Source organism: Salmo trutta, chromosome 36 (assembly GCF_901001165.1).
Source record: "Salmo trutta chromosome 36, fSalTru1.1, whole genome shotgun sequence".
Lineage (NCBI taxonomy): Eukaryota > Metazoa > Chordata > Actinopteri > Salmoniformes > Salmonidae > Salmo > Salmo trutta.
The window spans coordinates 28,313,973-28,338,509 of NC_042992.1; the positions used below are offsets into that span (position 1 = coordinate 28,313,973).

The following is a 24,537-nucleotide window of genomic DNA, read 5'->3' on the forward strand; positions in this document are numbered from 1 at the left end:
TAAAAGGAAAACTAAGTGGAAAATGAGTCTCCACAGATGCAATTAAGGGGTTTAAAAGTGAAACCTGCTCAATTGCAAAACTGACATTGTTATTACATTCTAGTCCAATAGTGAAAAATATTTTTCCCTTTGCCTATGTAATAAAGAATTCGAAGTGTGTAGCGTGTGTAGCGTGTGTGCCTACGTGCGCACGTTTGTGTGTTTGCATGTACTCACTTTTGGTACGAAGGGTCACGTTCTGCAGAGCTGAGTTGTTCCTCATGAGAGCCATCTTCTGTTGCTGTGGTTACAGAATACGGTTTAATAATAAGTGCCGTGGTATATGATATTGCATACTTTTATATGTAGTAGAATAAGGTTGCAATATACAGATAGCATATCAAAAGGCACATATCCATATATTACACAATTAATGAATGTGTATTTCTTGTGCAATTCCCATCATTTTGTGTGTCATCGAATATGCACTAGTCTAATGTTTAAATTATATACATTATATATTTACTCCGTATTGTCATCTCTTACCCTCTGTTTCATTTTGGCACAGTTGGGCAACGTGTCTCGGCAGCGGTTGTGGATGGTGACACTACAAGCTGTGAGAAAAAGAAACACACGAGACTCACTCAACTATTTTCTCTCTCTCCTCTTACTCTCAATGTCCCCCCTACCCTATATGAATATTTTGTCCCTCATTCTGTTCCTCTGTTTTATGTCATATCGAATATGGAGACACTTTGAATATATGGTGAGCATTTCCTGCTTTCTCACCCCTGCCTTGATTGTGGCCATTGTTTCAAATAAGTTTGACTTCCTGTACAGGGTTTGTGAACAGGAAGTAAGGGTTTAGATAACTGCCGGAGGGGAGGCGACCCAGGGGTGTTTTGGAACCCTCTAACCCAGTTCCACTGCCCCTCCACCGCCCACACTTAACACTTGTCTGACGTAAATCTGGACTTAAAGCCTAGTTAGTAGGCTTACACACTGAAAAAGGCAATCATGACTCCCTGAGATCTTTTAAGACAATATTTTGAGTGAAGACGGTTTTTGCTATTACTTATTCACCTGTTTGATTTGGTGCTGTGAAATCAAGCCAAACAAAGTTGTGAGTGTTCTAGCATCCATGGTATTCAGGACATTCTTCCCAACCCAAAGTGTTACCGGGAACTCATTTCCATATTTCATAATTGAGTAATAGGAATTAGAACAACGCTGTAAGGCTAAAACAAAAAGAGTGACCTTTGATCTCTAACTCCCCCGCAAAATAGGAAGAGCCTGCAAGGAACTGAGTTAGCGCCTGGCTACGTTAATGTGGGATATCAGAAAAGAGCTTGGTGCAGGGCCAGCACAGGTTGCACAGTTCTGACACAACACCGGGACTATTATCTGAACAGGGGAATGGAGTCCTGACACTACACAGGGTGTTTGTTATCTGTGACCAACCCTCTCTAGCTGGAAAACGGCATCAGGTTTGGTTGAGAAAGACAATGAAGAAATGCTACCCAGCAGAAAAAGCGAAGTAGGGGAGGTGCACCGGCTGACAGCATAACAGGAAAGGGAGTGTGTGTGTGACATGAGCAGGACTGTGTCTATATTTGTGTGTGAAATGTTTTGCCTGTGCGCATGACTGACACACCTTGGCAGGTTTTACGTAAATGAATATGTATATTTGTGTGTGAACTGTGTGGCAAAATGTATTCCTAAAATGTACATATTTCAAAAAGAAATACCAAGCAAAAGATGCAAACCAAATGTATTCCAGCTCAATCTATTGTAAGTTAAATCAAATGTAATGAAAACACATTGAGCTACAGCTCTTCTAGGCCAATTTGGTTGTGATGACAGTGGAGAGGTGTTTTTGAGTGGGTGTGAAGCTCCCTCTCTCTCACTCATTATCTGACTCCATGGAGATCAATGTCCATAATCAAAACTATTTTAACGAAATTGATCGTCACATTATAGTTTACTACTGTGTTGTAGCTTGTTTGGACAGTTAACCGGTTTAACAGAGAGTTAACAGTTTGATTTGGTTGGAAAGGAATGGTATAGATTGTTCCCTTTGGTAGTGCCCCGATATTCTGCCACTACAGAGTGATGTGACAATGTATGTCCTGATAAATGATGCTGCATTATTTTAAAGCATCTTAGGGTTTTAGAGGTACAGGATATGGTATGTTTTTGAGGTGCTTTTGTGGTTTGCTGAGGTACTCTTTTTGTGTAGCTGAGGCCTGTATCTGAAGGATGTGGTGGGTAGGCAAGGCTTACTTGGGCAGTTAAGGTACACTATAGAGGGGTGCTGTCTGTGTGTGTGTGTGGTAGTAGTTGTATTAGTAGTGGTAGTAGCATTAGCATTAGTAGTACTCACTGGGGCAGCTGAGGGCCTCCTTGGCAGTGATGCTCTTGTTGCATGCTGAACAGAGGGTGGTTCCCGACACGGTGAGGGAGGTGAAGAGGTGCCCGTTGCTGTAGCGCGCCTCCCTGTCCCGTGCCTCTTTCTCCCTCTCCCTCATGCGCTCTTTCTCCTTATTCTGGGAAGAAATTAAAAAAAGAGGAGAGAAGCAGAATGCACTGATTACATACAATGGCACCGTTGACATGTGGTGGACAGGTCACAGCCTTTTGTCTGTTGTCATCCAGCACAGGAAGTAGACAGGGAAGGCTTCCTCTTTTGTGGCTAAATTGGGCAGGGTGAGCTGTTGCTAGGGCAACAGCAGCAAAAGAGGGACTTCACGAGACTTGATTCCCTGTGTATTAGATCAGTATGTATGGGTATGTCTCAAAACCAAAATGTCACTGTTAAAGTAAGAGCATTTACAAGACCGGTCAGAATTTTCTGACAGCGATGACCAGCAGAGGATGTTAATATGAGAGAGAGAAAGAAAGATGACTCCAGCATGTTACACAACATAGGCCTATAATGAAACAATAGACGTGGGTCTTCATTTTCACGGTTTTTCTCCACCTTCTTACTCACTACCTCCCACTCTCTCTTCCTTCTGTCTCTTTTCTCGTTTGGAGGATGCTATTGAAAAGAAATTTGGAGGATGCCTTGTGACGATCACATGAACTTTGCAATAAAAAAGGAACTCACGGTAGCCAGAATGACTGTACAACATTCTATTAAATCAAATACTCTGTAGTTTTCCATAATAACAATATTTCCAAGTGGTAAATGTCTAGACAATGACCGTCATGGTGTTTTCCACCATCTCATAGCCCACACAGCACTAACACACCTGATAAATTGTCTGGTTGACAAAACGAGACTTAATGAGTAGATTATTTGTCACATCAGGTTGAATTGTGTGTTAGGGTTTGGCTGGAACAAAAATGTGGGTTGAGGGGACAGGATTGGAGAAACACTGCTCTGAATCCATCCAGAGACTACTTCTACAATTTAGTTTTTTTTATTTATATAGGTTTATCTCATTGAGATAAATGTATTTTGCAAGAGTGACCCGTTCAAAATAGCAGCAGTCGAGATAGTGATGTTCAAAAGTTAACATTTACCAATACTACCTTTACATTTTCGCATCATCACCTCAGACTTTGATATGCTGGAACGGGTCTTCGAAACCTCTACATCTGTATTGTCCCTAATTGCTGGTCAAAGTTTGTGCACTTGTTTTAAGGTCAAATGTTATTTTGATGCAGCTATGCAAAGCACTAACATTTTTACAGGAAAACGACAAGAACTATACCAACGAAGTTTAGAATGAGTAATTTCTGATGCGTCAGAGGCAAGAGCACACTTCCTCTCTCCCTTTTTGCACACTCCTCTTCTCTCAATATACAGCCTAGTGCTGTAGAATTGGCTTAGGTGCTAATGTGAGCAATACATCAGGGAGTGAAAAAAATAGATGGTGTGTGATGGAGACAGGCAGCTATAGTTGTCCTCCCTATAAACACTGTTTTAGCTGAAGTTAGTTTGTGCTCTCATTAAAAGGTGTCAGGAGCATAACACTGAGAAAGACATGGGATTATGGGCAGATTCATTTTATACTCTTCCACCTGTTTACTTCACTGAGTCACTGATAAACACACAAAGTATGTTCCACACCTCTATGTGTGTGTTTCCTAGAATATCCATGTGCCCTATGTGTTGGTATGTGCGGTGGCATAAAATATGCGTGTACATGTATGTGTGTGCTTATCCTCCAGACTAAGGACTGATCTGTGTGGATTGAGGTGGCCCTGTAACCTGGTTTCTTTCCTCTGGAGGGATGCTGGGGCAAAGCAGAGCCTGAGGTGGATTTAAGTTTAGTCTCCCTGAACGACAAAAAGATAACGAGGAGTCAGTCTAATATTGGCCAGTGTGTATATATATATATATATATATATATATATATATATATATATATATATATATATATATATATATATATATATATATACACACACACACACGCGTGCGTGTGTGTGTGTGTAAGAGAGAGTGTGGCTGTCTCTGGATCAGGTTCTGATGTGACATTTTCTTTATACCTTCAACCTGACACAGAGCTCTGTAACGCACCAGGTCATTGCGCTCCACGGGAAGTCATATGCTCCATCGCTCCCTCCCTCTGTCTCACACACACGCACCATCTTTCTCCATCCATCCCTCTCTTTCTCACTCACTCTCTCCTTCCCTCTCACTTTATTTCTAACTCTCGAGCTTTGTCCTTCGCCCTCGGCCATCTCGTTTGAACACATTGCCGCCTACAGTTTCCCCTGTGTGCTATAGATTGCAATAGCTCCCTCCCACCTCCCTCCTGTACTGTAGGAAGTATTCCTATTTCATTTGGTTAAGTTCAACACAACCCCCGGCCATACATACCGGTAGCAATACCAATTAAAATAATAAAATACAGAATCACATAGTGACGATTATGGTTTTTACTCTGGTCACTAATTTCACCTGGAACGTTACCATTTTATCAGGGTTCGAATTACAAGAGTGTAGGAGTGCTAGGGACTATCAAAGCAAATAAGAGCCCGTAAAGGCTTTAAAACATCAACAGCGGGGGTTGTAATAAGCGTTTCAGTAAAAATATTGACTTTGATATACTAGGGCAGTGTTTCTCAACTTTTATTAGGGACAGACCTGGGTTCAGATGGTATTAGTTTTTTCCCCCAAATACTTAAATCGCTTGACCTTGCCTGGTGCAAAGAAACCAAAAGAATACTCCCAAAAGTGCAAACCCCACCCATATGGCACTCCAAGCAGGCTCTGTAAAACACTCAAAAGTATTTAAGAGAAAACAAATACTATTTAAACTAAGGTCTGATTAGTGTAATGGAGTCGGTGTAATTTGAACTGAGGATACCAGCAAAATTACTGGAAGCATAGGTGTGTCCTGAATTTGAGGTGACCATGCAAAGCCTCTAACTGTCCAGTTTGTAATAGTGTATGAGTGCCCAATAGATTTGGTGGCACTGACCCCAATACTATGTTCATGTTCAATAAATATGCAAAAGGAATACACAGGCATACATGTGCGCACATACACCCCAATGTAGGAAAGTGGTGTTTATATGGCGCTGGCAAGCCAAGGTTCTCTGCCATCTACTGTGCCTGAGAAATAAGGATGATATCACACCAACAGAGTGGCATTTCCATGGCAACCGTTGCTGTAGTCAAACACACACTGAGCACAAATGCATGTAGTCCTTACACACAAGATCACTACATTAACAAAACTAAGGACGCATTCAGTCCTCACTCCCTGAAACCAGCACGCACACACAAATACATAATTCGATACTGATATTGCATACAGGATCTCAATAAAATCAAAACATCCACACATGCAACCCTAGACCAGCGCTGTTCAGGAGAGCAGAATTACTCATTGAATCAGTACCTGCTGTATCAGTCGAATAGGAGAGGAAGGCAAAATGGTACACACAACATGTCATATTTTAATATTGCATACTTGCATGATAAGAGCATGATGCACTGTTGGTTTGTTGTTGTAGCCTGCTATGTATGGTGTATAACGTCCATATGTAATTGTGAAAAAACTAACAAATACTGTACAGATAGTGTAAGCTTTCTGATTGGAAGAAGCATCTAAACAAAAATGGCAAAACTTCCAACAGAAGTTATTTTAGTCGTGTCTGTAGCCTAAAAACGGCTAAATGGAAACTGTTACTTCCAGTGACCATGTTTGCTTTCCAGTATGTGGTAACACTTCTGGGTGCCGATGCGCAAAATAATGGTGCCTGGGGAATCATGACCAAACAGAAAAAGGTGATGAACAGTATACGTTTCCAGCATACCCAGACCAGTTCTCACCATACAGGCACATCATTGGAAAGCGCGTCGCTTGCTTTTATAAAGCATCTCCATATTGCGCAAACTTCCTGAAAAAAATGCCTACGTGCTTCTGCAATGATGATCGCAATCTAAACGTTATTTTAACCAAATGTAAGATAATGTCTCCAATTCTAAAATGACATCTATAAGTTTAAAGTTGTATTAGTATGTACAGATGATCTCGAAAAACGTGCTTGTTGCGTATTTCACTTTTCTTGTCAGAAGTTTGCCAGTAATAGTAAGCCTCAAAATACATCTACTCACCCGTAAACTAATCTCTCTCATTCTCTCTTGTCGAATTTTTGACAGATCCGCGACTCTGGACATGGTGAGAATCGGATCCTTTCCTCTCCAGTACGATAAATCCTTATAAAGGCAAAACGCTTGTAGCTGTCAAGCAGGTACTTCAAATATCCGCCTGTTTTGTTCTTCCCTGAGAGGTTAACGCTAAAGTAGTCATATGATTATATGGCTAGGGTAAATGGACTGTGTAATAGCCAAACTATTACGCCTTTACAAAATAGCGCGTTCAACTTCTCCAACGGTTCTGTCTCTGATGCTGCGTAAGAGGCGACTTTCTCATACGGGAAATTCAGTTGTTTTTTTGCAGTTCAGATGATCCACCATCACGCCTACTGAAGGAGGTTTCATAGTTTCAGAACCACCCTCTCTTTCTCGCAATGATGTGGTACCACTCAATGCGCTGTGCTAGCACAGAGACAAAAATGGAAGGAGGTAAATCAAGAAAACTTTTGAGCTCTTTCTGGTACTACAAAGATTGAGGGAGAGGTCACTAAATGTAAAACACACACATGCACAGATAAATGGACAAGCACAGGCTAATAATATTCCAGAAATAGCCAGAAATCAAATATTCACAAATGTGTTGAAATAAGATGACAGCAACTTCACATGTAATAGCTGAAGAGCTTTGGAAAAGTGGAGAAATGCATTACCAATTTACACTGAGGGGACCACTTCCAATGATGTCATAATCAATGCCTTGTCAATTCATATGGACATGTTATATGAGTTGTAAATGCATTGTTGATAACAAATCTCAAATTAAATTGTCATTCTCATTTAAACATTTTCAATGGAGGAATGTGGGTAGAAAATGGAGGCATAAACATTGAAGCTGTAAGAAATGTAAAGTGGGTGGGGTGAGTGGGGAGTGGTAGCCAAAATGTAGGGACATTTTGAGGAGAGGCTAATGGTTACAGTCTCATGCAACGCTGCCTCAACATCGGTTGCCAACTCTATATGCCTGGATTGTGTTTATTAACCAAATGGAAGAAAACAGACCGAAACAGGGAGGGAGTACCTGGACTTGCCCAATAAGAAATATTGCATTTGGTTTTAAAACATTTTCCATTCCATGACCTAATGAACACAACCCAGCGCTTATATGGTTGGAGGAAGTATAATTAGTTTATAGTTCAAACTGGGCTTGAGTAGCTATTAGCTAACACCCAACAAACAAAGGGAGTATTTAACTGACTAGCGCTACTTGTCATGAAGTCCTTTGACACAATGACACAATTTGTTTGAGAAGTGTTTGAAAAATGACAAATAGGGCTATTGGTGAATCGGGACTTCAGTCTGTTATAGCTTTTATACAGTACCTTTCAAAAGGTGAGGAAGCACTTTTCTTCATTCCTTCTTTCGGTTCTCTCAACTGTATCCATCTCATGGCATCTCTCCATTCTCTCAGCTGTTTACATTTAACTGTACCCCTCTGTCCATCTCTCCCCCAATCGCTCTCCTGGCTAATGATCAATATATTAGCCCATTAGAAGGGTGGGAGTTAAAGAGGACAGATTGTGTGGAAGCCCGCCCACAACACAGCAGTTTCAGCGCTGACTCTTACGTATTTCCCATAAGATTCACGGCATTGTTCATACTAAGCCGTATGCAGAACTTTACCGCAATCGTGACTAGGTCGGTTGGCGGAAATAAAAGTACAGGCTTTGTGGCCAGCAATAGCTTTCAGATATAAAGAAAAGTAGGCAAAACATATTGGTTTTAAGGTGTATTTGACTCCCTCAGTCGCTCTCTACCTTTCTCCTACCCTCTCTCCATCAGATTCCCATCCCAGTGTGCAAAATTTGGCACATGATATCTTAATGACAATTTTCTGGTTGGAAACTAGTTTTGTGATTGAGAAGACCATCTGGTTACAAATAAGTACAGACATATTTTTGATGATTAGATGAAGATGTGAAACTTTGGTCAGGATTTTTTTTTAAGGAGTGGATGTCTAGATGTCCTATGGGTAGTGGACCATTCTTGATAAACACGGGAAACTTAAGTGTGAAAAACCCAGCAGCGTTACAGTTCTTGACACAAACCGGTGCGCCTGGCACCTACTACCATATCCTGTTCAAAGTCAATTAAATATTTTGTCCTGCCCATTCACCCTCTGAAAGGTACACAAACAAAAAACATTTGTCATAAGAAACTAGCTCCCTGGTATACAGAAAATACCTGAGCACTGAAGCAAGCTTCCAGAAAATTGGAACGGAATTGGAGCTACACCAAACTGGAAGTCTTCCGACTAGCTTGGAAAGACAGTACTGTGCAGTATCGAAGAGCCCTCACCGCTGCTCGATCATCCTATTTTCCAACTTAATTGAGGAAAATAAGAACAATCCAAAATTAATTTTTGATACTGTTGCAAAGCTAACTAAAAACCAGCATTCCCCAAGAGAGGATGGCTTTCACTTCAGCAGTGATAAATTCACAAACTTCTTTAACGAAAAGATCATGATCATTAGAAAGCAAATTATGGACTCCTCTTTAAATCTGCGTATTTCTCCAAAGCTCAGTTGTCCTGAGTGTGCACAACACTGTCAGGACCTAGGATCAAGGGAGACACTCAAGTGTTTTAATACTATATCTCTTGACACATTGATGAAAATAGTCTTGGCCTCTAAACCGTCAAGCTGCATACTGGACCCTATTCCAACTAAACTACTGAAAGATCTGCTTCCTGTGCTTGGCCCTCCTATGTTGAACATAATAAATGGCCCCCTATCCCCCGACTAAAAGTGGCAGTAATAAAGCCTCTCTTGAAAAAGCCTAACCTTGACACAGAAAATATAAAAAAACGATTCAGCCTATATTGAATATTTTTTTAAATTTTATTTTACTAGGCAAGTCAGTTAAGAACAAATTCTTATTTTCAATGACGGCCTAGGAACAGTGCCTTGTTCAGGGGCAGAACGACAGATTTGTACCTTGTCAGCTCGGGGATTCGATCTTGCAACCTTTCGGTTACTTGTCCAACACTCTAACCACTAGGCTACACTACCATTCCTCTCAAAACATGTTTAAAAAGCTGCCTTCCTGAAGACAAACAATGTATACGAAACGCTTCAGTCTGGTTTAGAGGTCGACCGATTATGATTTTTCAATGCCGGTACCGATTATTGGAGGACCAAAAAAAGCCGATGCCGATTAAATCAGCCATTTCATATATATATATATATATATATATTTGTAATAATGACAATTACAACAATACTGAATGAACACTTATTTTAACTTAATATAATACATAAATACTATCAATTTAGCCTCAAATAAATAATGAAACATGTTCAATTTGGTTTAAATAATGCAAAAACAAAGTGTTGGAGAAGAAAGTAAAAGTGCAATATGTGCCATGTAAAAAAGCTAACATTTAAGTTCCTTGCTCAGAACATGAGAACATATGAAAGCTGGTGGTTCCTTTTAACATGAGTCTTCAATATTCCCAGGTAAGAAGTTTTAGGTTGTAGTTATTATAGGAATTATAGGACTATTTCTCTCTCTCTACGATTTGTATTTCATATACCTTTGACTATTGGATGTTCTTATAGGCACTTTAGTATTGCCAGTGTAACAGTATAGCTTCCATCCCTCTCCTCGCTCCTACCTGGACTCGAACCAGGAACACATCGACAACAGCCACCCTCGAAGCAGCGTTACCCATGTAGAGCAAGGGGAACAACTACTCCAAGTCTCAGAGCGAGTGACGTTTGAAACGCTATTAGCGCGCACCCGCTAACTAGCTAGCCATTTCACATCGGTTACACCAGCCTAATCTTGGGAGTTGATAGGCTTAAAGTCATAAACAGCGCAATGCTTGAAGAATTGCGAAGAGCTGCTGGCAAATCGCACAAAGGTGCTGTTTGAATGAATGCTTACGAGCCTGCTGCTGCCTACCATCGCTCAGTCAGACTGCTCTATCAAATCATAGACTTAATTATAACATAGTAACACACAGAAATACGAGCCTTTGGTCATTAATATGGTCGAATCCGGAAACTATCATTTCGAAAACGAAACGTTAATTATTTCAGTGAAATACGGAAGTGTTCCGTATTTTATCTAACGAGTGGCATCCCTAAGTCTAAATATTCCTGTTACATTGCACAACCTTCAATGTTATGTCATAATTATGTACAATTCTGACAAATTAATTACGGCCTTTGTTAGGAATAAATGGACTTCACACAGTCCGCAATGAGCCAGGCGGCCCAAACTGCTGTATATACCCTGACTGCTTGCACGGAACGCTAGAAAAGTGACACAAATTCATGTTAGCAGGCAATATGAACTAAATATGCAGGTTTAAAAATATATACTTGTGTATTGATTTTAAAGAAAGGCATTGATGTTTATGGTTAGGTACATTGGTGCAACAGTGCTTTTTTCGCTAATGCGCTTGTTAAATCATCACCCGTTTGTCGAAATAGGCTGTGATTCCATGAGAAATTAACAGTCACCGCATTGATTATATGCAACGCAGGACACGTTAGATAAACTAGTAATATCAATCACCATGTGTAGTTAACTAGTGATTATGTTATGATTGATCGTTTTTTATAAGTTTAATGCTAGCTAGCAACTTACCTTGGCTTCTTGCTGCAATCGCTTAACAGGTAGTCAGCCTGCCATGCAGGCTCCTCGTGGAGTGCAATGTAAGGCAGGTGGTTAGAGCGTTGGACTTGTAACCGGAAGGTTGCAAAAACGAATCCCCCCTGAACAGGCAGTTAACCCCCGTTCCTAGGCCGTCATTCAAAATAAGAATGTGTTCTTAATCTGACTTGCCTAGTTAAATAAAAAAGGTAAAAAATAAAAATTACAAAAAAAAAGTTAAAATAAATAAATACATTTATCGGCAAATCGGTGGCCAAAAATACCGATTACCGATTGTTATGAAAACTTGAATTCGGCCCTAATTAATCGCCCATTGCGATTAATCGGTCGACCTCTAGTCTGGTTTTAGATCCCATCATAGCACTGAGACTGCACTCGTGAAGGTGGTAAATTACCTTTTAATGGCATCAGACCAAGGCTCTGCATCTGTACTCGTACTCCTAGACCTTAGTGCTGCATTTGATACCATCAATCACCACATTCTTTTGGCGAGATTGGAAACCCAAATTGGTCTACACGGACAAGTTCTGGCCTGATTTAGATCTTATCTGTCGTAAAGATATCACTTTGTCTCTGTGGATGGTTTGTCTTCCGACAAATCAACTGTACATTCCGTTGTTCCTCAAGGTTCCATTTTAGGACCACTATTGTTTTCACTATATATTTTACCTCTTTATGTCATTCGGAAACATAATGTTAACTTCCACTGCTATGCGGACAATACAGAGCTGTACATTTCGATGAAACATGGTGAAGCCCCAAAATTGCCCTCCCTGGAAGCCTGTGTTTCAGACATAAGGAAGTGGATGGCGGCAAATGTTTTACTTTTAAAAACTAGGAGAAAACAGAGATGCTAGTTCTAGGTCCCAAGAAACAAAGAGATCTTCTGTTGGATCTGACAATTAATCTTGATGGTTGTACAGTCATCTAAAAAAAAAAACTGAAGGACCTCGGCATTACTCTGGACCCTGATCTCTCTTTTGACGAACATATCAAGAATATTTCCAGGACAGTTTTTTTCCACCTTTGTAACGTTGCAAAAATCAGGACATTTCTGTCCAAAAATGATGCAGAAAAATTCATCCATGCTTTTGTCACTTCTAAATTAGACTACTGCAATGCTCTACGTTCCGGCTACCCGGATAAAGCACTAAATAAACTTCAGTTAGTGCTAAACACGGCTGCTAGAATCTTAACTAGAACCAAAAACTGTGATCATATTAATCCAGTGCTAGCATCTTTACACTAGCTTCCTGTTAAGGCTAGGGATGATTAAGGTTTTACTGCTAACCTACAAAGCATTACATGGGCTTGCTCCTACCCATCTTTCCGTTATTGGTCCTGCCGTACATACCTACACGTACGCTATGGTCACAAGACGCAGGCCTCCCTACTGTCCCTAGAATTTCTAAGCAACAGCTGAAGGCTGCACTTTCTCCTATAGAGCTCAATTTTTATGGAATGGTCTGCCTATCCATGTGAGAGACGCAGACTCGGTCTTTATTGAAGACTCAGCTCTTCAGTAAGTCCTATGATTGAGTGTAGTCTGGCCCAGGGGTGTGAAGGTGAACGGAAAGGCACTGGAGGGTTTGTGCCGTGGGGGAGATCTTCGTGAGCTGTACTCTGCCTTGTCTCAGGGTAGTAGGTTGGTGGTTGAAGATATCCCTCTCGTGGTGTGGGGGCTGTGCTTTGGCAAAGTGGGTGGGGTTATATCCTGCCTGTTTGGCCCTGTCGTCGGACAGGGCCAGTGTCTCCTGACCCCTCCCATCTCAGGCTCCAGTATTTATGCGTCGGGGGGCTAGGGTCAGTCTTATATCTAAAGTTTTTCTCTTGTCTTATCCGGTGTTAATTTAAGTCACTCCCCCTCTCGCTCTCCCTCCCTGAGCCCTAGGACCATGCCTCAGGTCTACCTGGCCTGATGACTCCTTGCTTCCCCCAGTCCACCTGGTCATGCTGCTGCTCCAGTTTCAACTGTTCTGCCTGCGGCTATGGAACCCTGACCTGTTCACCGGATGTGCTACCATGTCCCGGACCTGCTGTTTTGGACCCGCTCACTCTACCACACCTGAGTCTCCAACTCTGAATGATTGGCTATGAAAAGACAACAGACATTTACTCCTGGAGTTGCTGTCCTGTTGCACCCTCTACAACCACTGTGATTATTATTATCTGACCCTGATGGTCATCTATGAACATTAGAACATCTCGGCCATGTACTGTTGTAATCTCCACCCGGTACAGCCAGAAGAGTACTGGCCACCCCTCAGAGCCTGGTTCCTCTGTAAATTTCTTCCTAGGTTCTGACCTTTCTAGGGAGTTTTTCCTAGCCACCGTGCTTCTACATCTGCATTGCTTGCTGTTTGGGGTTTTAGGCTAGGTTTCTGTACAGCACTTTATGACATTGGCTGATGTAAAAAGGGCTTTATAAATAAATGTGATTGATTTGATTAACATACACAATTCGTCTCAACTGTCTTAAGGCCTAAAAAAAATCTTAAACTTGTCTCCTCCCCTTCACCTACACTGATTGAAGTGGATCTAACAATTTACATCAATAAGGGATCATAGCTTTCACCTGGTCAGTCTATGTTATGGAAAGAATAGGTATTCTTAATATGTTGTATACTCAGTGTATGTCAGCCTCCTGAAGGACATAGGGATTGAACCCCAGTTTTCGGGGTTATACACATACATGTCAAGAGACGGGAGCATTACCACTCACCCATGGGCTCTGTACTGTCGTCTTTTAAAAAGGCTTCATCTTAGGGAGTCTGCGTGGGAGGGAAAGGGTCCTCTTGATTTTGAAGGACATGTTAATGGGTGGTGGCAGACACTGACAGAGTGACACGTTTGACTGTGCTGCCTCTATTAGTCCTCTCCCTCCACAGCTCTGGTGAATTTTGGTCGGCATGAAACCAGAGCGTTGCTGTGGGTTACCGCTCCGCTGCAGAGCCAGACCGCTTTGTGGAGAAATGTGTGTGAATGTGTGAAAACCAATGCAAGTATGTGTGTGTATTTTGAGTCAGCAGCGCGGAGGTGTCTCCATGGACAGATATGCTCCTGCTCCGTTGAGATAATGACCAGGTGCTGAGAGACTTTACCCACAAACCCTGTCATTCAGCCCAGCACAGGGTGACCAGGACAAAATAACCACATAGGTATGTTTGTTTGAATGTGTTTCATAAAGTGATAATGTAACAGCAGAGAGCAATGTTATTGTGAGTAGCTTGTTTGAATTAGACTTACATTTGTTCTCTGTTGCAATCCAGAAATATGACAGAACAGAGGATAGGAGAAGGAGGCTACAGGAGAGAGGAGGGGGCGAGGGGTGGACGACTGTACCTGCAAAACATCTACTTGAGTGGATGGTGCACTGACTCACTCTATGACACACATTGTGATATACCCACACATCGCATACTCACCTATAGTGAATTCATACACAATACTTTCCCTCTCTCAAACACACAGATGTATGGACACATGGATACACACAAACGCACACTGCCTTCAGAAATTCTTCACACCCTGTGACTTTTTCCACATTTTGTTGTGTTACAGCCTGAATTTAAAATATAATAAATTGAGCTTTTGTGTCACTGGCCTACACACAATACCCCATAATGTCAAAATTGAATAATGTCTTTAGATTTTTTTTTACATATTAATTACAAATGAAAAGCTGAAATGTCTTGACTCAATAAGTATTCAACCCCTTTTATGGCAAGCCTAAATAAGTCCAGGAGTAAAAATGTGCTTAACAAGTGGATGGACTATAAGTGTTTAACATGATTGCTGAATGTCTACCTCATCTCTGTACCCCACACATACAATTATTTGTAAGGTCCCTCAGTCGAGCAGTGAATTGGGCTCCTGAGTGGCACAGCGGTCTAAGGCACTGCATCTCAGTGGTAGATGCATCACTACAGACACCCTGTTTCAAATCCAGGCTGTATCACACCTGGCCGTGAGTGGGAGTCCCATAGGGCAGCGCATAATTGGCCCAGCGCTGTCCGGGTTTGGCCGTCATTGTAAATAAGAATTTGTTCTTAACTGACTTGCCTAGTTAAATAAAGGTTAAATACATTATTTAAAAAAAAATTCAAACACAGATCAAAACACAAAAGGCCAGGGAGGTTTTTCAATGCCTCACAAAGAAGGGCACCTATTGGTAGATGGGTAAAATAAAAGCAGACATTGAATATCCCTTTGAACATGGTGAAGTTATTAATTACACTTTGTATGGTGTATCAATAGATCCAGTCACTACAAAGACACAGGCATCCTTCCTAATGCATTTGCCGGAGAGGAAATGGTGACTTTGAAACAGTTCGAGTTTAAAGGCTGTGAGAAAACTGAGGATGAATCAACAACATTGTAGTTACTCCACAATAACAACCTAAATGGCAGAGTGAAAAGGAAGCCTGTACAGAATAAACAATATTCAAAAACATGCATCTTCTTAGCAATAAGGCACTAAAGTAAAACTGCAAAAGATGTGGCAAAATAAATTAACTTCATGTCCTGAATACAAAGCGTTATGTTTGGGGCAAATCCAACACGTCACGGACTACCACTCTTCATATTTTCAAGCCTGATGGTGGCTGCATCATGTTATGGGTATGCTAGTCATCGGCAAGGACTAGGGAGTTTTTTTAGGATAAAAGAAACGGAAGAGCTAAGCACAGGCAAAATCATAGAGCAGGAGTGTCAAACTCATTCCATGGAGGGCATTGTGTCTGCAGGTTTTAAGTTTCAAGTTAAGACCTAGACAACCAGGTGAGGGGAGTTCTTTCACTAATTAGAGGCCTTAATACATCAATCAAGTACAAGGGAGGTGCGAAAACCTGCAGACACTCAGCACTCTGTGGAACCAGTTTGACAAGTGTCTTGGAGGAAAACCTGGTTTTGTCAACTGGGAGACAAATTCACCAAAATAACATGAGTTGCTTACCAAGACAACGTTAAATGTTCCTGAGTGGCCTAGTTTTGACATAAATCTGCTTGAAAACCTATGGCAAGAGTTGAAAATTGATGTCTAGCAATGAACAACCAACTTGACAGAGCTTAAAGAATTGTTTAAATAATAATTTACAAAGATTGTACAATCCAGGTGTGCGAAGCTCAGAGATTTACCCAGAAAGACTCTTTTACACTGCTGCTACTCTGTTATTATCTATGCATAAGTCACTTTAATAACTCTACCCACGTGTATATTACCTCAATTACCTCGACTAACCGGTGCCCCCACACATTGACTCTGTACCGGTACCCCCTGTATATTGCCTCACTATTGTTATTTTGCTGCTGCTCTTTAATTATTTGTTACTTTATTTATTTTCTTTTAGGTATTTTTCTTAAAACTGCATTGTTGGTTAAGGACTTGTAAGTAAGCATTTCACTGTAAGGTCTAAACATGTTGTATTCGGTGCAAGTCAAATAAAATTTGATTTAATCGCTGCCAAACATGTATTGACTTAGGGGTGTGAATACTTATGTAAATTAGATATCTGTATTTAATTTTCAATAAACTTGCAAAAATTCCTAAAAACATGCTTTCACTGGCATTATGCGGTATTGTGTGTAGATGGGTGCGAAAATAAAAACTGACTTCAGGCTGTAACAAAAATGTTTTGGGGGGGGAAATAAGTCAAGGGGTATGAATACTTTCTGAAGGCACTGTATGCACACACGCGCACATACTTTCGCATAAACAGACACACACATGAAGAGCGAAGATAAAAAAAACACTCAAGCCCTAATAAATGTTGTACAGATGTGTTACATCTTCAAGGGATTTCTGCTCCCTACAGTCAACCTCTCAACATTTCTACACGAAGCAAATAAACAGTGAACACCTATCACAAAGGAACGTCTACTAGAGATGTCCAACTCAAACAAACATCGGCAGCTACTGAACAGTATGATGATATTATTGGTTGTACAGGAGCAGATGGTAATGACCTTAGTTGTATTACATACTGTATGTTAATGTCTGTGTGCATGTGTTTAGCTTATTAGATCAGCATGAAATGGCCCCTGCTTTGTGCCTTAACAACAAGATACTTGTAAAAAGCACACATGCATGAATGCACACACACATTAAAGCGTTTCTCCAAAACCAGTCACGCAAGTGTCACAATTTAACTCCAAACGAGGCTTAATTAGCTGACACTCAATTGACGTAATCAGTGGCTTGTAATCATTAGCATGTTCCAGATGTTGGCTTGATCTTAAAACAAAAACACACACCCTATAAAAGCTAGCAGATCTATACACCCTGGTGCCGTGATACCAATGCTTTTCAAATACTTTTCATTAAATGGCTACTGCTGTACTAAAGTGGGTATGATTATGAAGTGTTAGGGGCCTACAGGAAAGAATTGGTTGTGTTTATTGGGCACCAAACCGAGGAGGGATTACCTGGACCTGGTCCAATAAGAAACACAAATGTTGGTTTTCGATTCCGAAAAGGTTTAAAAATTGCTTTTACTCAATTACTGTACTGCAACTGAGGGAATGGGAAACTATGGTAAGCGTGGCAAATAGTTATTATTTGACTGACTGATCCATGGGTATTTGTCTTGAAGCAAAATATGTAGTGCTTATAAAGACTTCATGAATGTTCTATAAAGCCTTTATTAGTTGACTTTCGTGGGACCTCTAGATCCCGGTTAGGTGTTTCTGCCACAACTGCCACTTGGAGGATTAACTGAAGTGGAGGTCAGAGGTGACTAAGTTTAGTGTAGAAGTCTTCCTGAATCAGAGACCAGAGGCTGCCCTTCGATACAGATTGTGACGTTAATTGATAATAACCTATACAACCTGGCCAGGATGTCACGAAAGATGTCATAAAGAAGTCATTGCAACTAGTTTCAACTGCTTTTTATAGCCAACAACTTAGTTTTAACTTGAAATTATCTAGGCCGGCTAATTGGAGCATGCTTACAGGACACTCCTCTGTTGTTTTAGAGTGTTTAATGAAAATCTGTGAGGCAGGTTTCATTTCAGTTTAAGTCTGGTTTATAGCTTTCCCCACTAAGGGAGCAGACAGATGCCGGAGTAAAACATTAAGGCTTTAAGGTTCTCTTCAAAACCCATATTAATAGAAATCAGTAAGTCATGAAAAGAGTTGAAGCAGTTGAAAATACTGTACACACATTCAATTACTATGCAAAACATTACAACATTAAATGTACTTACATTCACACTTGCACATTGTGAACTTCTGTTTACATTCCTTCATAATACTATGTCTAGGGCTGACCCCATTTAGATTTTTTTGAGTCTAGCAGTCACAAATATAATACACGAGACACCATCTGATTTACACCCGTCACAGTGGACTAATCCATCGAGGAGGCCACGGGGATGCCACGGTCCAAGAAGGATGGGAGTGTGGCTAAGCTGCACAAGGCACTTCTCCCTCCAGAATGCGCCCTCTCATGCCATTTCGTGCGCATTCATTGTTTCATAACTTCATTGTGTGAATTGTTTGCTCTTTGATTGTTAGTGTCTATCAATTCCCCATTACATTACAATGTTTGTTTGGTTACGGTATTTTCTGATAATGCATTCAATATATTATTATTACAGTCGTTTACCGTTCTCTTTGTCAGAGTGGACAGATTTTTTGCAGAGCTAACAACCTATGCTACACTTGTGAGAAATAAGTTTTGGTTTATTTCATTCCATTTACGAGTTTTGTCAATTTATTCATTGTCTTTTGTTTGGAGCGCTCCTATCAAATGTTAAGGATGCGCACCTGAATACGTATATAGAAGTAGGCCAAGGCTACCTGGCCTGCACACAAATGTAGACCTATAAATGTGCCCATTTGGGGATGTCTGATCGTCTTAACTCACCACCACTAATGAACTGTGGAGCTACTCAAAGTAGATTTTTCTTCTCCTCAAACTAAGTAAACAAAGTCTGTTTTTAGAATCCATTGAGAATTACAAAAGTTCGATGTATTTGAAAAATATTTCCAGCTCTCTCCCTTTCGATAACCACTTGGCATGAAAGGGAAAAATGTAATGCTCTGATCCTGAGGAAACATAAAATAACTGATGAATTCTTATCCCTTGCACACAAAGCCTACAACTGTGTCTGTCCCGACCTCACTGGGCAGGAAACTGAGGCCCCAGAATATTTTATACAATGTTGCAAGTTTGCTAGCACAAGCTTCAGGCTAGACAGTTGATACAATGTTTCAAGTTTGTTGCAGACAGGCCTTGCATAGCCAATGTGATTTATAGGACATTTATTTTTAAATCAGAAAATGTTCTACCTGCAGGCTGCAATGTTTTTATTTGTTGGCTTTATGTAGGCTATTTTTACATAGTTGGCAATGAAAGGTTAAGATTTGTATCATTTTTATCTAGATAGAATTTAGAACCACGACAGTGATTTTGACATAAAGACTATTATAAATGAAATTGAAAACAGCTCAACGAAAATGTGTATATGAAAATCATAACTGGCACGCAGATCAGTAGAAAATTGGCACTCCAAATGGAAAAGGTTGCCGAACCATGGTGTAGCCTATTAGCAGCAACTTCAGGAGCATAAGGGCAGAATCTGCGAAGGCCAGCAACAGTGGGAGGAGGGGGGTCTGGAACCGTTTTATTTCCTCTGGTTAGGCCATCTTGATCTCCGGCTCCCTCTTGAGTCTTTTGTGAGTCTTAATTATTTAATCAAACAGCGTGCTTAAGCATCAGACAAGATCAGTACACATAGTTTATTTTTTGGGGGGGACGGGGGGACAGCCCTAACACACACCACACAACTCAGTCCCACCCCATTTAAAAAGTCCCTCCAGTTTTCTATCACAAGCTTGTGTTGAAGTCATGTCTCAGGACTCAGCTGATCAGGCCCCTGATTCCTAACCTACATTTTAGACGTCAGAATCTGTAAGAAAGAACCGGTCTTAAACATACACAGGCAGTTTGGTCGACTGGTTTGTCCCGGTCTTTTACACATAATCATAATGTTACACAGACTCAGCCTTGAAGACAGGCCTCACCTGCTGTAGCCTGTAACCATGCAGACTGGGTAAGCAGATTGTTATGATAACTAGGCATGTCAGACAGAAACCAGCCTGTAAAAGATAAATCACAACTGTCCATTGGATCACCATTGGCTAGGCTCCATATAGTACTCTCATTTATCTAGACCCCCCTGACGTGGATAGTATTTGTAGGCTACTTTGTTTAAAAAGTAGATAAAGTGTATACAACATTCTCTGGGGTCAAGGCATAGTTAGATGTTTTAACCAGACTCCGATGGGACATGTGTTACAGTGTGTTGCCAATGGTATGTTCTCATGGCCTCCAGTCAGTATATGCTGGAAAATTGTCATAAATTCCCTGGAACACTAATCCATGACCGTGTGTGTGGGTGTAAGTGAGTTGGACATGTGTGTGAGTGAGAGATCATTAGTGTGTGTGCCTATGTATGAGTGTGCACATGATGTTTAAAGTCCAAGCGAACTCCATCTGATACAGGGAAAAGCAAGTTTGAGTCACGCTAAATTAGTCAGACTGTTAGCGTTGAAAGCCATTTACCCTTCAGTTTATGGATTGTACAAGCTCTGATGGTTGACTCAGCATTGTCGGGCTGCTTAATGCACCAGTGCCAAAAAAATCCCTAGCCTAGATCTGTTTGTTCCAGGCTGGCATGACAATAACTGTAGGAGTTAGCAAGAGAGCAGAAACTGTTTTCGGACCATGCTACCAACACCTAGCTGTCCTCTACCAGATTCTAACTGGTAGCAGGAGGGTTGACAGTGAGGGAGGGAGAGAAAAGCTGACTGCAAAGCTATAAAGGCGCTCAAAACAAAATAATGTGATTTACTCTGCCCTCTGATGGACATAACTGGTACATACACATTCTCAGTAGTACATAGTCAAGTACAAGTAATATCTCAGGGAATTTCAGGGCTTTGAAACACAAAAAAAGTAGCAACATACGTATTGAATATGTAATAAACAGAATAATTGAAATTATTTGAGTGCCAATCCGTAAAAAAACATTGTTTCCATTGTAATGTTTTGCTGGTGTTGTTACTCAATGTAAGTGGTCAGTCATTGCAAGTGAATGACCAGTCCCTTTCACAGTATACTACATAGTTATAAAGACCACGGACAAAGTCCACTGTAACCAACAAAAGCCAATAATCAAGAAGTATGCACTCTGTCCAGCGAGCATCCACTCTGTTGTGTGATAAGTACACAACCTCCTAGGTCTCTAAGCCCATAGGTTGACTATACTAGACACAATTATGCAGTTATCACAACTAATGGCTACTTATGGGACAAAATGATTCCAATATCACCAACTAATGACAACAAACAAATATATGCAGACATGTTTATTGCTCGCCATTCCATTTAAGTCATGAGTCAACACACCTTGTTCAAAGGTCAATTTTTTTCTGACTCACTGTTTCCTCTACCATTACTTTGGGAGCAAGTCTACGGCCCGCAATTCAATATGATCAGCACTACTATACAGTGTTTTTGGTTGTCATAACAATATTACCCTATTAGGAAGAGACCTTAGATGTATAACGGGTTTTAGATATTGTGTGATGTGGGTTGGTCGGGCTGGTTAAGGCCGCCACCAATGGCACTTATGCGATCCAATGTCTGCGAGGGATGGAATCCCGATCTTCTACACGGTTTCTCCTCTAACGGTCTCTCCATCATACATATCCATCAATGTCAATAAAAATACGATTGACTCTACTGCAGAAAGTAGGCTTCTCCTACCTTGCGGTTGCCGGCCATCTTGCGTAGGAAACTGAAGGTGCGCTCTAAAGGGCTGCTTGTCCTCTCCTCCTGGGCCACGTCTCTCTCGACCTCTGTCCAGCTTCCCTCTCTGCCCCAGAGCAGCAGACCCAGGTCACTATCCACACTGCGGGAGGAGAGAAGGAGAACATGAAGAGAGGGAAAAGGACAGGAAAGTTTGACAAAGAAAAGAGAGAAAACATGACAGTTTGTGAGAGGATGGAGGTTGGCAAAGGGAAGAATTAGAGGAGAGGGACAGAAGACAGGAACGATTTAGAGAGGATTATAGGAAGGAAAATGATATGATAAAATGACAAAGAGAAGAGAGGTCGGGAGAAAAGTGGAGAAAGAGAGGAATGCCAGATTGCATATTATCACTGCAGACCGCTTTTAGGATTGACTGTAAACGGTCATTTAATAACATCGGACACAACTATAAAAGGCACTGTGGCTTCTGTCAGAACAGGATACAGAGCCAGAATGGAGACTGCAATGCGCGAGACAAAACATGCCCAGAATTGAGACACCAGTTTGCTAAAGGAAATAGATCCAAAATGGCGGCCTCCTTTGCACAAAAGGGAAAACGGGAGAAAGGCAACTCACCTCTGCGTGGATCCTCCAAGTTGACGGTAGGGTAAAGTCTCTGGAATGCACAGATCACAAGACACTCAACACACCTTCCTAAACACTCTCCAAAGCGTATGACTCTGGCTGAACTTCTCAATAACAGCTATGTCTAGAACAAGGCAGAACAAAAAAAATACACAACAAAATATATATTTTTTAAACACACAAAGTAGGTTAATGTCCCAATCACCTGATGCTCATTCAAGGGCTGCAGTGCTATCTTTTACCAATAATAAACTTGCCAAGCACAAAGAGTAAGTTGTTATGAGAGTGAGAGGCACAGATAGCCTATAGGCTACTGAGTTTGAGAACACAGGTTAGAAGAGAGGGATAGGAAGAGAATGATGGAAGATATTATAGTAAAACCAAGTTGGTCATCTGAGCAGGAATTGAAGTGGAGGAGACTAGTACAGAGCAAGAGAAGAGAGATGGGAGAGTTAGCAGTAGAAATGGAGGCTCTGCTGTGAACCTGGGACTGGGGCTAGCGACAGAACAAACACAGGAAGAGAGCTTCCGCAGTGCTGCACACACACACAAACACTGGTGCATACAGAGATGGAGGCCTACACACACAAAGAGGGGCAGGGGCACACAAAAAAAACCTGAGAAACACACACATGGACAAACAAACCCTTAAGAATCACATACTGAGAGACAAAAGACAGAGCCAAACAATGAGAAATAAAGACTGAAGCATGCACACAAACTGAAAAACAGTACACACAAACAGTGAAACACAATAAACACAAACAGTGAAAAACAAACACATACACACTGAGTAACAATCCTGACAAACATACGTGCAAAAACTGACAATCATTGACAAACAAAAACAGGAATGCACTTAGTGCAAATTACAATACCCAATTATAATAATTAAATATACCCACATGACATTTACAAAATTATTCAACTAGTGTAAACAAAAACAAAGCACAATGACACAGTCTGGATACGTTACAGACCGCATAAAGGCAAGAAAGACTGCAGTCAGAGCAGTGTTTGGGAAGAGTCAGGAGTTTATAGACTTACTCATATCTAGAGATAGGATACACTCTGCCCAGAAAACATTGGAAACAGCTACTTTAGAGCTTCAGGTAACATTCCTTGGCTGCATTCCAATTCTCTACCCTTCTCCACAGTGTCCACTCCCCTTCATGGACTGAATTTAAAAAGGAATGGACAGACAGGTGTAAGAAATACGGGAGAAACGAGTGTACACTTTAGGGTGAAGGGATACAGAATATGACCGCAGGCAGCCCATGTGACCCCTTTAACCCTGTGAACTTGTGTCTGACCACAGGTTGTGTTCATTAGGGCACACAACAGAACACTTAAAATGTTTTGCAAAAGGAAACAAAAATCTGTTTCTTATTGGACAGTTCCAGGTAGGCCCTCCCCGTTTTCTTTGTTTGGTACATAACGAACACGACCCAGGCGTGCAGCGTAGGCTTACCGTAGCAGTCGGAGCGTGGTCGGGGGGCCGTGCTTTGAAGGGTTCTGTGACGCGCCACACTGAGGGTTGGGGCCGATGCACTGCAACCCTGCAGCTGGTTCGACTGCTCCTGTTTAACGCACAATTACACAAAATGAGCATTGCACTGCTCCTGTGACCCAACAACAAATTGGAGGAAAAAAAATCTTTATTTTCACATATACAGTTGAAAGTTAACATACACCTTAGCCAAATACATTTAAACTCAGTTTTTCACAATTCCTGACATTTAATCCTAGTAAAAACTCCCTCTCTTAGGTCAGTTAGGATCACCACTTTATTTTAAGAATGTGAAATGTCAGAATAGTAGAGAGAATGATTTACTTCAGCTTTTATTTTTTTCATCACATCCCCAGTGGGTCAGAAGTTTACATATACTAATTGAGTGTATGGTAGCATTGCTT

The 24,537-nt window shown here is 41.0% G+C and overlaps 1 protein-coding gene across 5 annotated transcripts in view; it reads right to left on the bottom strand.

Annotated features, from left to right (window-relative positions):
- LOC115175776 (rho guanine nucleotide exchange factor 2) overlaps window positions 1-24,537 on the bottom strand; it is a 69,489-nt gene that overhangs the window by 27,271 nt on the left and 17,681 nt on the right. For 2 of the 5 annotated variants that reach the window (XM_029735281.1, XM_029735280.1), the window contains exons 4-9: window positions 24,095-24,203; window positions 22,615-22,654; window positions 21,994-22,138; window positions 2,363-2,525; window positions 526-593; window positions 217-280 (exon numbers count right to left, since the gene is read on the bottom strand). In XM_029735281.1, coding sequence (XP_029591141.1) covers window positions 217-280; window positions 526-593; window positions 2,363-2,525; window positions 21,994-22,138; window positions 22,615-22,654; window positions 24,095-24,203 — 589 coding nt within the window. Of the gene's footprint in view, window positions 1-216; window positions 281-525; window positions 594-2,362; window positions 2,526-6,559; window positions 6,922-21,993; window positions 22,139-22,614; window positions 22,655-22,828; window positions 23,115-23,670; window positions 23,705-24,094; window positions 24,204-24,537 lie in introns of those variants that run through there. The other 3 variants (XM_029735282.1, XM_029735284.1, XM_029735283.1) reach the window with 3 other exon arrangements.